This window comes from Periplaneta americana, chromosome 9, assembly GCF_040183065.1.
Source record: "Periplaneta americana isolate PAMFEO1 chromosome 9, P.americana_PAMFEO1_priV1, whole genome shotgun sequence".
NCBI lineage: Eukaryota > Metazoa > Arthropoda > Insecta > Blattodea > Blattidae > Periplaneta > Periplaneta americana.
In genome coordinates this window covers 67,315,303-67,333,227 of record NC_091125.1, presented here as the reverse complement: position 1 = coordinate 67,333,227, position 17,925 = coordinate 67,315,303, and the positions used below count along the sequence as shown (strand labels likewise).

General features: G+C 34.4%; 1 protein-coding gene across 7 annotated transcripts in view; it reads right to left on the bottom strand.

Moving 5' to 3' along the window:
• The window catches only part of LOC138706038 (myb-like protein P), a 68,072-nt gene that overhangs the window by 28,874 nt on the left and 21,273 nt on the right, over nt 1-17,925 (bottom strand). For 5 of the 7 annotated variants that reach the window (XM_069834936.1, XM_069834942.1, XM_069834938.1 and 2 more), the window contains exons 2-5: nt 6,214-6,329; nt 2,358-2,457; nt 1,803-2,265; nt 269-382 (exon numbers count right to left, since the gene is read on the bottom strand). In XM_069834936.1, coding sequence (XP_069691037.1) covers nt 269-382; nt 1,803-2,265; nt 2,358-2,457; nt 6,214-6,238 — 702 coding nt within the window. In that variant the 5' untranslated portion in view covers nt 6,239-6,329. Of the gene's footprint in view, nt 1-268; nt 383-1,802; nt 2,266-2,357; nt 2,458-4,896; nt 5,222-6,213; nt 6,330-17,925 lie in introns of those variants that run through there. The other 2 variants (XM_069834940.1, XM_069834941.1) reach the window with 2 other exon arrangements.

The following is a 17,925-nucleotide window of genomic DNA, read 5'->3' as shown; positions in this document are numbered from 1 at the left end:
GTATATGGTAACAAGAGATATATTGTAAATTCCTCCTGCTTTTATTAAATAAATCCACGATAAATTTCACTAATAACTTACTGTAGTTAACCTCTTACGAGTAATTCACAAATATAAAAAACAAATCACATTCATTCAATTTAAGTACCTAACACAGTACCAGTAATACGTAATATTCCACGTAAAAACTTATTTTTATAAACTATTATGGATTCTCTCCTGAATTAAAAGTTACAAAAAAAAGTTAGGTACTTATGATACAACTTACAGTAGCAATGCTGTATGTTATATTGTGGGTAGGATATGGTTCGTATGACGCATTTTGTGGAGCTGGTGTTTCTAACACTATCCCGCCTCCACTCTGTAAGACTTGAGAAGATACCTGGGAAGTAAATACATTCTATAGAAGAATTATAAATTCCACTGAAAATGGAGACTCATAAAATTACGAAAAATTAAAAATTATTATATTATTTACAGGTATAATAACTGTAGTGCTCGGAGAAAAGTGGCACAAATCAAAAATGTTAATTTTACAGGAGAAGGAGAAAACTGTCTTCACACTGGTTTATGTCGATTTGATTTTCTTCTGTATGAATTATTATTCTAATGGGAGAAATACTTATGTCTCTTTTCCCAAGCGAGCAGATGTTCCGTAAGCTGTCAATAAACCAATAAAAAATGTTTGTGGAAATTGATTTATGCCACTTTTCTCAAGCATTGCTGATATATTCTTCCACCATATTTAAGAAGATTCTGGTCTTATACTAAGCTACTAAGATGAATACCTCTGGCATTTCTTGGCGCAATTGAATAGAAAATGCTTTAATACAAGTCATCATTCTATTAAAGTATCCTGCTTAAGGGGAGGCAGAGGTGAAATTTTGAACAAAACTGAAGAAAAAATGAAAATTTGTTTTTTATTATTTTTATACACTATATTTTCATATTCCGATGTTAGTTTTTGATTTTGTGCCCTTTAAAAGTATGAAATTAAAACCAAGATAACTGTATTACTACATTATTCCCATAATAAACTAATACTTATCATTATTTATATACCTTCTCTGAACATTAAATAAAAAGAAATATTGAACATTTCTTACAATATGGTGCATGGAGCATTTTATATCAAATGATATAAAGTTTTATAAAATTATTAATATTTACAGAACTATTGTACTTAGAAAGTTGAAACTTGGTATGTCCATTACTAATAACATACTTACTATCCATGATCAATTTCAAACAAATCGGATAAATTTTGTGGATTTTGAAATATTCACCTCTGCCTCCCCTTAAAAAAGAAACACTTTCCTTTCAATCATGCACGATAATGTTAAAAATACATTTCGTAACGTAAATTTAATTTCGAAATTTGTTTAATATGTTCAGGTATTTAAAATAGTTCATAGTTAATTTTTTTAACATTTACAATAATCTAAACCTGACATTTACTCTTCCGTGCATGTTAAATTTAAAATTATGGAATAATGAATTCAAATACCATAATGTCTCTTAAAAGAAGGTTTCAATAAATTAGCAACATTTAGCACAATGTGACTTGGCAGCTGAAAGGGGATTCATTGCAGAATTTCCAACATGTTTTTGAGGATCTGTAGAAATGATGGCGAGTTTTGTGGAAATGGGAAGAGATTATGTTATGAATTAGTAGGTATCGCAATATAAAATTTCTAAATATATAAAAATTTGTTCATGATAAAATTCTATCTTATTATTTAATGGAAGAATTGTGTTTGGTATAAATGAACGGAATATCTATGAGGTAATAACAAACTTACCGCATATGGTGTATAGCTTAGTCTTTCTCCATGGTATCTCATAGGCTTACGCTCAGTTAACTCTTCCTCTGATTTAACATCTTTCGACTGCTTGATGTTATTCACTGCTTTTGATTCATTAATCTCCAATTTGCTTAACTGGGATTCAACTTCAGAAATTTTTTCTGATACTGGTATATTTAATTTTAGGACGGGTTTTACAGACTCTTCATGTTTTATATGGTTATTTTCTTCAGCGTCATCATCTGAAAGCTGATTTTCGTCTTTTATCTGCATTTTGATGAAGTTTTCATCCAACTTTGAATTTGCATTTTCATTTCTTTCATTTCCTTTCTCCTTCTTATTTGTACTAGCAGGAGGGCCTACATTTTCTTTATTTTCTTTGCTATGTTCATGTTTAATTTCTTTATTTTCATTGTTAATATTCTTATTTTTGCTGTTTATGTCTTTTGGATGCATCGACCTAATAAAAAGAAACAAATAATTAAGTACTGATTAAAACATTTACTACAATTCGGATACTTCTGCGTACTGTATAAATATTGACACACTTACGTGTTATTTCTCTTGTGATATTCACAGTGCATAACACCCATATTTCTTATAGGTATTTCCTTTCTCAAAATAGGTACCGGTGTATCATTTACAACTACGTCTGAAAGCAAAGAGAAGAAAAAAACATTAGTCCTACAAAATTACCTTAACTAAGAGAATATGCTGTTCTGAAAGTAGAAAATACAGGGCTTCCAATTTCAAGCGCCCCCAACTCTCCTAGAAACTCCGTACTCACGATTATCAGTACCCAGGCAATCAGCTGTACTATTATCACAGCCGAGGTAGGCTTTAAAACAAGTAAAATTTGGAACACCCCATGTTATTAAGTTACCAGTGAATGTTTCTGCTAAATAGGCTATAGATCGAGTAAACAAAGTCTCGAGCAAGCCAATTACACAGAAATTTCGTTTAAGCTCGATGTTGGACAAACAAGCTAGCAGGAGGACTGTTTTAACAGAAGAGAAACTGGACAGAATTGGGAAGTTCAAGAAAATCTCTCAATTTCTAGCAGCACAGTGTTCGGTGTCAAGTGAATCCGCATACGGAGTACAGACTTAATTAAATTCCGACCATATAAGATTTAAATGGTTCAAAGACTGAATAATCACGATAATGAAGTAAAAATTCAGTTTTGTAATTTGGTTTCTGCAGTCTGTACATAACAGAATTGAGAAATCAGAACTGGTATTTTTTACTGGCGGAGAATGGAAATACAATAAACATAAATTAGCAAAACAACCGTTACTGGAATTTGGAAGCACCCCACCAGTTAGATGAGAGTCCGTTACATGATATTCGTTAATATTTTTCATATCATCATGCAAGAAGTGGGTCTAGTGTCCAAGAATTTATTGAAGCTTATTGATGAAATTAATATACAGTAATTTTGAACGTTTGTTGCAATTTAAGATAAGATTAAACACTATAATAGCATTGATTGGTCTCTCAATCCTGTAGTTTAATCATATGATTGAATAGCGGTCTCTGGTATCCATGCTTTGCGGTGAGAGCAGATCCTCTTATGTGGAGCAAAGGACTAGGAAATGCCAGTGCGGGAATTAGAAACTTGCATGAAATATCAACTTTATTTTCCATTTAATGCCATTTATAAGCTCGAATAGAGTTTTACCGAACTCGGTGCAATAATAGGCGCAGTCGAGGAAATATTCTGGCTAAAAGTTGATTTCAATCTAAAAATTGGGCCCAGGAGAAATTATCAAAGTTCGCGAAAATTTCTTTTCCTGACAACAGAGCAATTTCGAAATATAACTTGGAATTCATCAAAAGAAATTTGGAAACTTTTCTTCGGAGATAAGCCAAATCAGAAGAATAAACAGCGCACCTGCGTTGTATCCGAGTTTCCCTTACTCACTCGCGTTGCGTATGTTGAATAAGATCTAGAACTCACGATAACAAGAAGAAGATAAGACAGGCAAGCCAAGATGATCGGACTTCACTAATCCCTAGGGAAAGGAGTTTGGTGTCTGCTAGGTTTGGCAGTCAGTACGAACGAGCATTTCTTTTGTGCTGATCGTGTAATTGGAAAAGATTTTTCTCGATTTATTATATAATAGCTAGAGTTTATTTACGATTCTCATGTACACTCTAACTCTCTCCAACAAGAGTAAAGAAGTTTGCTGAGGATATTTACTTTTCAAAATTCTAATTCGTCATATAGGATATAAATCTTGTTAGAAAACAGAGAGACTAGATATATACACGACAAAAGGGCTAGAAGAAATCCTAGACGACGTAACACTTCGTGCAGAACGTTTTAAATAGAGGTCTTATTTTACGAGGTGTGATAAAAATACGGTAAGTTTTTCAACCTTGCACATTTATTTCATTTCACCATGACACAATTTTAATCTCCTTAAAAAAATCTCTCCCTCTTTCTTTTTTATTCCAACGATCTTGCCACTGCTTGAAAGCTCCTTGGAAGTTCTCCTTCTTAATTGCACTTATGACCCTTCATCACAGAGCATTTAATTTCTTCTAAGGATGGAAATCATTGTCCTTTCATGGCAACTTTTAATTTGGAAACAGCCGAAAGTCACAGGGTACTATAGGTCAGAGAACTAAGGTGGGTGAGGTACCACTGTGATCGATTTTGTGCCAAACATTGAATTACCAGCAGTGTCGTATGACTGGTCGCATTGTCATGGTGCAGGAGCCATCCACTGTTCCACTTCTCAGAATGAATTCTGACATATACTATACGACAAACGGATTTGAAACTCCGGGAAATATGTGAACGAAACTGCCAGACTCCGTTTCCTTTTCTGCAACCATTTCCTCCCTTGAACATATCCCTGTCCCGAACTACCTTCTCCTCCCCGAGCCTGAACATCTGTTTAGTTCACAAATTGACATATTACCTACACTCTATACCAGATGTCATTGGAGCAGATATAAACAACGGAACGAAATGAAAGAGAGCGCGGTTCACACGATACTAAATGTCTGTGTATGAATTAAGTGACCGACTACGTTCATATAACTAAAAGTGAAAATTAAAGTAATGTGTCTTTGAACATACCTTCTTGCACCAGTCACTAGTTGTACTGCTGTCGTCTGCTCATACACCGCACAGATGCTAGACGCAATAGAACTGTAGTAGTGGACGCGTCTCTGAATATCGTCTCGTAACCAGGATATGCACGCGCTGGTGTCTACAACGCTCTCAGCTAAGTAATGACTCGCCAACCAATGGGGGCGCAGCGATAACATGAGATGCATCGAGACCCTTGTTATGGTCTGCTCCAAAGACATCTGGTATAGAGTGTAGTGAGTCTCTGTGGTTGCCAATTTGCTAAATCTTCCGCTTTTCGTGTCACTTATGAATCCGTGGTGTGTGTACATCTCTATATAATTAGTAATAAAACAATTCATTTTATTTTAAGAATTGCTCCGAAAAGATTTGAAGTTATGAAATGTTGCCACATCTACAGTATTTCTTTGGGTCCTTGTTTTTTCCCTTGGCGGGAGCTTTAGACCTCTGAAATGAGCTGAGTAAGGGTGGGGTGTGCGTGGTGTGGGGTAGGTTTACTAAGAACAGGGAGCGACACTACAGCTAAAGGCTGGTTCACAATAAACCGGGAACGGAAACGACAACGAGACGGAAATTTAAAAAAATAAATGCATTTAAATGTGAGCATTCACAATTAACGAGAGAAGCTTGCCGGAGATCGGGAAAGAGAACGGTGAGTTGGCCAACTTTGAACTTTGCCGTTCTCATTCCTTCTGATATCAAAAAGCTATATTTTGTAGCAAGGAGGCCTTAACCATATACTGTCCATTCATTGCTTGTAACTAACGCAGAAATTAAGTAGAATCACTTTCCATATATGCTACGCATATAGGTGACCAGACTACCATGTGAACTGAATTCTTAAATATTCCGTGCCTTAAATTTCGAAGTTGGTTAATCTCTGTTTATGTTGGCTGGCTTGTACTCATGAGAGAATGCCATTGATTAAGTATACACAAATGATATAAGAATGCGTAATAGCGACTTTAAATATCGCTATTGGCATACATAAGGAGGTCAAGGCTAAACTAAAAGGGCTGTATGACCACAGATGATGATGATGATGATGATATGATGATGATTGGCATACATATAAATATGCATAGCCGTTTCCGTTCTCGGTTTATTATGAATAAAAAATCTTCACGTTCACGTTCTTCGCTTTACGTCCTCGTTCCCGGTTTATTTGGCCTTAAATTATATTTGGATCAGGGTTTCTGATTCGTTTGTCGTATAGTACTTCCTCTTTTGTTTACAATAATTATGACTCAATGGGCTCCAAAAACATGTCATATTAACTTAATAGGTACTGTATCTAATACATACTTGCAACAGATCGATCGTTCTTCATTGTACCATAGTGTTTCCACTTCAATGGAAACTTACTTCATCTAGTCAATTGAGAATACGAAAGCGAATCCACCGGAGGTCCAATGGAAAGCCTGAAATGATAAAAGAATAACAATTAGAGTAAAACAAAATCTTATTAACTCAAAATTGTATGAACAAAATCACAGTATAAATGACAAATTGTTATTGCTACACACATAGTCTATCTTGCTAACAACAAACTAGTATGGCACATTCTCATTTGTTCTTTAATATAGCGCAAAACAATTAAACAAACCGTCATTTAAAGTGTCATTTAAGAGGTATGACAAAACAATCTTATGCATAGGAATTTCCGAGATCAATTTTGCAGAATGGAAAGCATAAAAAGAGTGTTTGGTTTGTACATCTGAAATCAAATTAATGATGAAATACTTTCAGAAAAAAAAATTCAACGCATCTATATTCTGAAACTATTGGGAAGAGAGAATTCACGGAAACCTTGAAGATGGCGAAGTTACTTAAAATATGAGCAGTATTAAATAATAATCCCTTATATGGTAAGTGCGCGGAGTTTACAAGTAAAATTGTTGTTTCATGTAACATTTTGAAAGGAACATGCTTTCGCAAAAAGTACTTAACATGCATATTTTCTAGATCTACCGACAATGCTTTATAGTGATCTTCTTCTTCTTCTTCTTGTTAAATCTTAATTTTAATACTTGATGTTTACCGAATTTGAAACCTCCACGCCTTTGTTCTTGTAAAGCAAAGTGTAGTTCTAATAACTTGGGTTATCATATAAACATTTTGGTTAGGTAGAACATTCTTGAGGAATTGACGTGGAAGTTTCACTAATGAAAACCTCAGAATGACTTTCATTATACGTTGCAACAGTAAGAGATAAGGTACATTTATCAGCACTGAGTCCATCCAATTATAAACATGGTAATTTCATTGTAACTTCATATCCACAGTATAATATATTTCAATACATTTTTGTCGATCTACATGCACATTTAAATATTTGTTTTTGTATCACAACGTGATGGTGGTGATAATTACCAAAATATTATCGCCACAGATACAAGATTGGGGGGGGGGGGAGAATTAAGAAACATGACCAATATGTGCTCTAAAATGATGCAGACACACTTAAGCTTTTCAAGACCGCGTTAAGATTTCTAAACAGGAAAACTTGTGAATATGTTAATGGTTTTGTATCAACATATTTTGCGCTTTGCACTTTCACCTCACAGTTTGACCTTTACAATCACTATGGTTAGATATAAATGCAATTATATCAGAAACTGAGGTCATATGTTATGAAGGGACATAAATGCGGATTTTCCATCTTTGCAATTTGATTTGATTTCTTATAAAATATACAATCAGTGTTCAATAACATTACATTTCCAAAGCAGAATTCATTAGTTCCCTCTGTTTTATGTTATTTAAAAATGTTGACAAAGAGGCATTTTAAAATGGATTCCAATAACACTATTGCGGGTTAGCTGGAAAAATGACGACAGTTTTTGATGATGGTGATGATAAAGTAGCAGAGAAATATTAACTGTAGTTCAGAGGACATCATCTGGATTAGTCAGCAGACATACTTGCAGCTATGTAATTAGTAGTCACTGTGGCTGGACGATACGAACACCGTTAAGAATTGTATGACATTAATGGGTAAAACGTCGAAGTCTTTTAATATGTGTCCACTTAGCGTGACATAGGATAATCAGTTTTGTTTTTCGGAAAATCCTCTATCCTGGGGCGGATAAGAAGCTACGTCATTCGGGTGCAAACAATTAGGCCCAAAATAAACCATTAGACCATCGAGGACTGCTTTAGTAGTATATTATCCAGTCCAAGTTGCAGATGTAATACAAAATTCTGAATAGGTAGGTCTATATAATATTGTCTCCTCTAGATATGTTATGTAATTTGTATTACTTTCCATACTGAATTTACAAAATTTCATTATATCAATATTCAAATTAGGTGCCAAATTTAGGGAATCGTGTAGGACTATTTAAAAAAAACTACAACTAATGACTATGGCTTGTCAGTATATTTTTTCATTAATAATCTTCCTTGTAAGTAATCGTGAAAACTTTGTAACTAATTCAACAGTTCATAGCATAAACACACGTCAAAAATGACTTTCATACTCAATCGGCAAGGCTATCGTGTTATCAAAAATGAGTGCGTTATATGGCAGTAAAAATTTTTAATAGCCTCCCTATCTATATAAAAAATGAAACTCAAAACGTAAGATTATTTATGGCCAAATTAAAGAAGTACCTAATTTCTCACGCCTTCTATTCTGTAGGTGAATTCATGACATTCAACAACGCTTCATGAAATTGATACTGGGTACTAAAACTTTGTAACTTTGTTAGTAAATCGTATCAATTGTTCGCTGTGGTTCTTGCAGTAGAGTTTATGGCTACTACTCCCGCGAATAAATTGGGGGAGGGAGGGAAACACGCACGTACAAAATAGCATCTTCATTCAGGAAATTAAATTACAACATCGCATACAGGACATAAAACACTCTACAAAAACATCTCAACACACAAACAAGAGAAACAAACAATAATCTAACAGGCGTATACAAAACTCGCAGCTGTAACAACTTATACGTCGGACAGACTGGGAGATCATTTCAAACATGATACAAAGAAGACATCAAAGCCATAACCATATCACACAATACCTCCACATACGCAGAACACTCACAAACACCAATCACAGCTACAACATAGAAACAGGCGTGAAAATCATACATATCCAACCGAAAAACCAAAAATTAAACATATTAGAACAGTACGAAATATACAGACACGCAAAAACACACCCACAAAACATCAATTGTACAACTGCATTTCAAAACACACACTGAGTTTGACTCCACACTACCAAACACAAATGCATCCCCCAGCAAAACAACTGAAGAAGCCGGAAGAAGCAAGGGCCTCACTAGTGCTGATAATGGCTGATAAGAAGTCAAAACTAGTCAACCAGGTAATTTACAACTTAGTTTTTATTTTAACACATGAAAGTTGTTATTATACCCATATTCCTAAGTGATACAAAGTGTGTAATACAAATGTAAAATAAATTGAGGTTCGAGTCCCAGCGGGGAAGTGAACATACGTATCTCCCTTTCGTTGAGAGAGGTTATGTGTATTTTCAAGCGGTGGTCTTGCATCACGCTGACCCAATGGATTTGGATTTATATTATCAATCAAAGTCTAACATTGTTTAAAAAATCAACAGAACTGCGGGGATGGAACAGGCCAAAAGAACCCAAATTATATCAAATAAATTGTTTCTTACATAGCCATTTCTAAAAGTAGATCTTCTAATGATAGGCAAGCATGTTAAAATAGACTATTATACGGTAGTCATAGGTGGAGTTAAGGGGGGCATGGGGGGGACACTGCGCCCCCAAACTTGTCTCAACTCTTTATTTTCTATTAACGTTAGAAAATATTGAATTCAAAAGAACTTTTTTGCTTTTGTTTATGATTAAGTTTCTGTGCTTAAATTGATGAATTAATGTCTTCATATCATATGCCTGGACTATAACATTTATTTTAAATTTCTGAAGGTATAAGAATTGCTATACCTCATTTGAGGAATGGAAGCACTGCAATGTTTCTTTTGTAACAGCCTGTACTCATGTGTTAGAAGTCTGCAGGTGTTCAGGCCACCACTTGGAGAAATATGAGAACACTGCACAACAATGCAGAAAAAAGAAAAGTGATCTCGGTATTTAAAGACGAGATTAAATAAAATAATTAGAGTTTACATTTCATATGATATTTTCAGGACGGTAAACTTCATATAAACAAGTTTCTGTTAGCACTGTTACGTAGTTTTATTGATGTATGTATGTGTTTCTGTACGAGTAAAAGAAGGATTTTTTTTTTAAGTTATACCCTATTATAATTTGTAGTAGACCTAGAGTTCAAGCCCTACATCCGAAACATGGGGATATGGATGTAACACTGTAAGAAACATGCCTCCAAAAATACCTTTATTAAATGTTCATATTACGATATACTGTACCACGGTCAAGCTAAAACGGGGGGAAGATGTAAATGATATCCCCCATAACCCCGTTATATGGGGATTCTATGGTTTTGCTTTGCCCCCCCCCCCCCAAGAAAACGTTTCTGTCCCCGCTTATGGATACCGTGTGAAAAGTGCTTTTAAAACTAGTGTGAAAAGTATTTTAACACTGACTTTCAACTGTTTGCGCCGATTGTAACTTGTTTCCCGCCACATGCAACACGGCAGCAATCGCAGCCGAACAATGTAACAGTTCAAACAGTTGCCAGTCTGCTTTTAAAATTATTGTTTTTCATTAAAAATGTTTACAAATTAAATTAAATTGCTTCAAAAACTATTTTATTGGTAACTATAGAAAACAAATTAAAAATTACATTTACAGGTAGGTAATTAAAAATGAGGGAGCAACCCAGTTTGAACCGGAGACCTCTCGATCTGCAATAGAATGCTCCATCACTCATGTCAGTTTACCCATGCTTATGTGAAGTTAAAGTGTCACTATAAGAGAGGGGGGATGTGGCAGTGGATAAATCGTGAGAACTGTCTCCATACAGCACCGACGAACGGCTATCTAAAAATAGTGTACGGGTACTATACACATGTTAAAGATAATATTTTGTTCGTAGGACTTGATTCACTCGGCCAGTGGTCTCGTTTCGCAAACAACCCTACTCACAAAATAAAATTTCGTTTTTAACACTTTTATCTCAAATAATTATGTGAAATCAACGGGAGTAAGAAAAGTTATAAATATTTTGACCTCCACGAAAGGAGCTACACAATATTTTAAATTTGTATTTCAATACAGAGATAAGTATAAGTTTTTCAAGGAAAGTCCAGCTCTAGTTCAGTTCGCTGACAGCTTCTCACTCAGCATGAGAACAGGAATACCATCCTGTTAGATTTTTGGTGATAAAGCAGTTAAAGAGGTAGGTTTCATGGGTTTCCTTGTCATTTTCAACACCCTAACTGACTTGCGAGCATTCATTTATGTGTTTTAACCCTTTTAGTGCTAACCATGTTTATACAGGCGGTCCTATACAAAATGTAGGCGTCCCTTTAAAAATATTCACCACAATTCTGATGCTAAAGGCGTGACTTTTTTTTTGTTCAAGGATACATCCGTAGGAACACATTCGTACATACGTTTTATATTTTTCACTTCTCAGTTATTAAAAAACATATTGTTTCAGATGCTAATATTCTTCAAAATTTTACTTTATTTCGCACATGCTAAACCTGAATCTTAAAAATATGTATAGGGCACAAATTTTGATAGAGTTTTAACAAATAATTTGACAATTACATAAATCTTACATAAAATTACACTATCTCTTTGACTTGTTATATGTCTCACTTATGCACTGGAAAAATCGATATAAAATCTATAATTGATCGATAGTGCTAAATATCGACATCTATTGGAAGAGGAGACTTCCCTTCATAAGTTTGTATGACTTGTGCTGACATCACACGATGAAACAATAATAATAAGCACGAACAAATTGCGGCCAAGGACATGTGCTAACATCAGCGAGCTGATAGATCGGCCTCGTGGCATTAAGAGGGTTAGATCTACGGCACAGGAATAACGATATGCAATAGGTCTACGATACAGCACGTCTGCGAGGGACCATGACTAGAAATCATGTACACTTACTTCCCTTTCCAAGAAAACGTGTGTGTGTGTGAACATTTTTTGTCTCACTTGAAAATGTACCCGTAAAACATCGGGTGTACTGAAATGACAGCATGGTAATCACTCGACTGACGAGTTGTTTGGAAGACTATTTTATCAGACTAGCACTGACGTGTGCGGATAAGCATTCCTCCTCCTTACCTCGTGTGCAGTAGACAGAATTTGCAGTCAGTCATTCATTCATTACGAACGAGGGAAAAGAGAAACGTACTATGTTAAATAGACAAAGTTAATAATAGAACCCGGGTGTTATTTAACACTGCACACCTTTATCACATGCTGAACAATTTTAGATTGCCAAAATTGCACTATAAAGCACGGGAAACAAGTGTATAGGCAATTCAGTATCTCGTGAAACCTACCTGCGCGTCAGGGGAAGAAGAAAGTGGACTGAGAAGCTTCCTTCCCTCGCTATGTTTAAGTGAGGTCATTACTCCCACTATAAGGTTCTTACTATATGCTAAGGCGCACGTAACTCTGGTTTAACGAGATAACGAATGACCTACAACGGATCAAGTACCGTACAAGTAAGTGTTTATTTTGGAATGACAGAAAAATCTGTAATTTATTTCGCCTCTCTAGCATTATAAGATCCTGGCGTTGAACGCCTGTATTTGAAGTCTACATCTGCAGATAATTTATTTCGGAAGTCTATAGTCAATACCAACAGCAACAGGAATGAAATACTAATTGGAGGATATATGTTTGAGAAAGTTCAAGAATTTGTATGTCTTGGTTCGTTATTAAGATATTAATAAATTAATTAAAAGATGAAATTCAGAGAAGAATTAATTTGGCCAATAGAGCCTACTACGCGCTTTTACTCGTGCTTAAAATCAAAATAGTAACCAGAGAACTCAAACTGAACCTATACAAGACTCTAATTGAGCCAGTGGCAACATACGGCTCAGAATAACGGACATTAAAAAAGGAAACATGTACACAAATAGCAATTTTCGAAAGAAAGATACCGAGAAGAATTTTCGGAGGTGTACAGATGGGCAATGCATGGAGAATCAGATACAACAAGGAGCTGTACGATGTTTAAAGAACCAGATATTGAATCCTACATTAGAATATCTAGATTGAGATGGTTGGGACATGTTGGACGTATGGAGAACCTTAGGAAGGCTAAGATGGTTACCACAAAAAATAGAGGGAACAAGGTTGAGAGAAAGACCACGATCGCGTTGGATGGATTGTGTGGAATGTGTTTTGGCGAGGTTTGAAATCCGAAATCGGATGAAGTAGGCTGAGGATCGTGAAAAATGGAAGAGGATCATTAATGAAGTCAAGGCTCTCTTGGGGTGAGTCTATAGTCATAGGCATCATCAGTAACATTGATAGTCTATAGTAATCATTGTCATCGTCAGTAACATATTGGTTTATATTTATTAATTTATAAATATTGCTTGGATTATTTTCAAAACATGCCAAATCTCATTACTGTTATATCCTTCGATTATACTTCAGAGGCTAAAGTGACGGACCCGATACTGGACTATATATAGTACTTGTTAGCAGCAAGGCTTGTAACTTATCCTAGGGGAATATACAGTATCGGTACTTATTTTTCAAGTAGCAACACAATTAAAAATGGCACAGAGAAAGGATCAGCTGCATATAAAATTCTCATGCTATAATAATAATAATAATAATAATAATAATAATAATAATAATAATAATAATAATAATAATAATAATAATAATAATAATAATAATATTATTATTATTATTATTATTAACATCTTATGAGTTCAATCACTTACGGGCATCAAAAAGATACTTATATAAATACACAATACACGTTACATTCTGTACGAAATTAGCAGTTTTCATATCAAATGTAGACCTACAGTAGTTAGGAGAACTGTTTATCCTCTAGCGTCTTCTGAAAATCAGCACTGATAAAAAAAAAGTCTGTTCACACTGCATTTTAATCCTAATGTCAACAAAACAAATCGTCGGTTTACAAGCGAAACACATTACGTTAAAAATATTAGACCTACTTCTGAGAAAAAGGCGTATATAATGTACAGTAGTGGCAAAAAAAAAAAAAAAGCCGGACCGACCCTTGGAGCTGATTTCAGAGCCTTGTTCAGTCCAGAGCCACGATAGACTGGTAACTAAGACTTTCGTGGTTCGAATCCTGCTTGGGAAGGAAACTTTGTTTTGTTCCTTATTCAAATTTATTCCCAATACTTTTCGATTGCAGCGATATTTTACTGCTTAATTAACTTATTATTCCCAAAACATGAATTTTACCAGCTTATTTTCTAAATGGGCTACGTCAGCAGTCGAAACTACAACAATTTCAATAGATTACTCGCTATCTTGTGAATGCGGGCGTGGCATGCGCAGTGGCTCATTTCGGGGACTGATTATTCCATCGGTCCGGTTTTTTTGCCACTACTGTACATAATGTATGTGTATAAACTTAGAATTGGAAAATTGAATACACATAAAGAGAAACAACTTACTGAAAATAATATTTTGAGGATTCAGTTTTGTCAAGAGCTTTCAAAACGCCTTTTTCTCAGAGGTAGGCGTATTTTTTATTAACGTGTTTTGCTTGTAAGCCAACGAAATTGTAACTATCCGCAAGCGATGGCTGTGACTCAAGCAATAACGCAGGATACTGTGACTGTGCCTTGTGACAAAGACGACTACAGCACACGGCGGAAAAGAAAAAAAAAATCATGATTTTTTTAAAATAAAATAAAAATAAAAATAGGTGTTTTTTTAATTTACATCAAGATTTTTTATTTATATGAGACTTTTTTACTTAAATACTTTTAATTAATTTTTAATTGAATTTATTGAAGTAAAAAAGGTATTGTTAATAACAACTCACACCAATGAACAACAGAAATTGGACTTTTTCCAGTTTTAAGTTAAAAAAAAAAACATATTTGAAACAAGAAACCAGAAGCTCCACAATTGAATAGTCAACCTAAAATACACAAGCTTGCCTGATATACCAATCAGACACCTAATTAATTACATGTCTGTAACAGCATACAAGCTAGCTAAATACAGGAAAAACATCATCAGAAATAACATACAATTCACCAATCACACTGCAGTCAAGAAAAACATAGACCTAGTCAACCACATCAAGGACAAATACATTCCCCACAATTCGTTTGACAGCAAACCACCAATTTATACACTCACTAAGATACCTATATGTGAACCAATAAAAATACTGTACTATAACATTGAAGACATTATTACAAAAACAGCCCTTGTCATTTTTAATGAAATTGAGTTAAGGACACATTTGCTACTATTTCAAATGTTTACAGACTCCAAAAATGACACATATCAGGTGAAACTGCCACGAGGAGAAACACTAGTTGTACGGAAACAGTTGACATGTGTTGTTCTATTTATTTTTATTATTTTCCTGAAAAATAGCAATTTTGACAAGGGTTGTTTTTGTAATAATGTCTTCCTATGTTAAAAGACAACACACTACAATCACAAATAAATGAAAACTCAGCAAATTATTTTAAAATAATTCTTTCATCTTGGATTGTGTTTACTGGTGTCTGCTTATTCAAATGTTCGTATAGGAACACAAGTTTTGATGCGTTGTCTATACCAAGCCTGTTGCGTAACTTAGAATCCACCAGAGCGTAAAAAATCATGATTTTTTAATTTAAAATTTAAAACATATTAAAAATAAAAACAATAATTTTTATTTAAATCAGATTTATTTGACTGAATTAATATTGGGACCGATAGCAGGCTTACGTGAGGGAGGCAATGGACCTCCGGGTTCTCTAAAGTCGTAAGCAAGCAAGCTTAGATTATTGCAACAATTTATAATAAATTGATCGTGACGTCAGGTTTAGTATAAAAAAATAACAGGCAATTCTCGACCACTGGGATTTCTCATAATCAACTGCTATTACGAGAAAGGATTGTGAATCAACCCACATAAACAATTCAAACAAATATTTATACACGACAATGTTACTTAAGTTAACAGTGGAAATTTACACTATAAGTGATAAGAATGATTATTTTAGGAAGTGCGATATGACCGTGTGACTGATAAGAAATATGGGAGTGTAAACTTTTAAAGGTGTCTTTTAACTACCGTATGGAAGAAAACTACCTTTTGTGTGTGCATACTGTGTGTGTAGCATAAGGAGTGCAATTTTATATCCCACTATGTTCTTCAATCTACACGCTTTCCTTAGAGCACGCAATTTCCTTTCCTACACACTTGCTGTTCGACGGAGGGGGGAAAGTACTGTACCATACGTGTATTTGGGTCAAGATATAATTGGTTGCTAACACTTCCAAGTATGGTCGGTGAAGATCTTCCGTGGGTATACTTCACTGGCAGTATAGAGAAATCCGTTTCTGGAGTACGGAACTTCTGTAATACAGGATTCATTACTAACGAAAATCGGATATGATAGAGATTATGATCGGTAAATTTTGGCCTAACTCCTCTTATTCTTGGATAAGTCATGATACTTGTCATACATCTACGACGGGTATTTATTCGTTTTTTCTTTCGAAGGAAGTCTGCTAAGGATTTAGATTGTCCTTAAAAATCACAACCGTCGGCTGGCTTGAATCCGCACATCCAGTTCCAACTGGTGACAAATATACTGTACTCCAACCAGGAGAAAGTCTCAGGGGAATGAGACGCGGCGGGGTAATGCTGTGAATGAATGTTGATGTCACAAAGTCACACACGTGAGTACACGCATCTCCATTGGCTATCTCTTAAAGCACAAACGATAACACTGATACACATATATTTATACTACCCTAGTTACAAAATTAAATCACGGTTAATTTCCTGGTCTTTTAATCTCTTCATACAGGAAATAACATATGCAAAAGAGCTCATGTTTTTTTAAACTAACGTTATAACGGTAATATTATCTATCTACTTCGCTCCAATAGATGACGCAATAGTAAGCACATTCCTTTCACAGTTAATCTCCTGGTTGGAAAACAGTACTGTATATTTCTACTTTCCTGAAAAATCAAATTCCCAGTCAATTAGATTTGGCTAAATCACTGTTATATGAGCCATAGTCCCCCATGAATGGAATTCTCTACCTCAGAAGATTAGGGACTGCCAGACAATAACTACTTTCAAGAAAAGGCTGAACGATTCTTAAGGATGCAATCAAACTGAAGTTATAATCATGGTCGAGTTTAATAATTACGCATGACTATTATTATTATTATTATTATTATTATTATTATTATTATTATTACATAATTATTTTATTGGTGTGTTGAGAAGATGAAAATAATTAATTGTTTATGTACTGTATTATATTAATTATGTTTCGTTTATAGAAATGTAGTAATTCTGTATCATACTGGTTGAGTGAAAGAGAAGGCCGAATGGTCTTAACTCTGACAGTTAAAATAAACCATTATTATTATTATTATTATTATTATTATTATTATTATTATTATTAACACCAGTGATGATGATGATGATGATGATAATAATAATAATAATAATAATAATAATCACTGGATTCCTCTGATATTGAGTCGTTTGACCAGTTATGCCCTTACGTTACTTGTATATAAAAAAAAAGCAGATCACCTCTAGACATAACGGCACAAGAACACAAACATGAGCTGCATTATTTAAGAGTAATTCACGAGGATTTACCGCCACTTACGGAGCTTATTTCCAAAGACATTCTGGGCAAAAGATGTCATAAAAAACACGTGTCCTAATCTCAATATTTTTAGAGTTACACCAATTTGAAGTTGTAGAATACCTTTTTTCTTTAGTTTTAAAGGTAAAATATTACAATTAATAGAGAATGAACAATTCGGAAGTATCATTCTTTAATTGACTAGTGTTCTGAAGCTAAAAATATGTTTTTAATTGCTTTGTATAGATTTTGTTTTTAAATTTTTAACTAAAA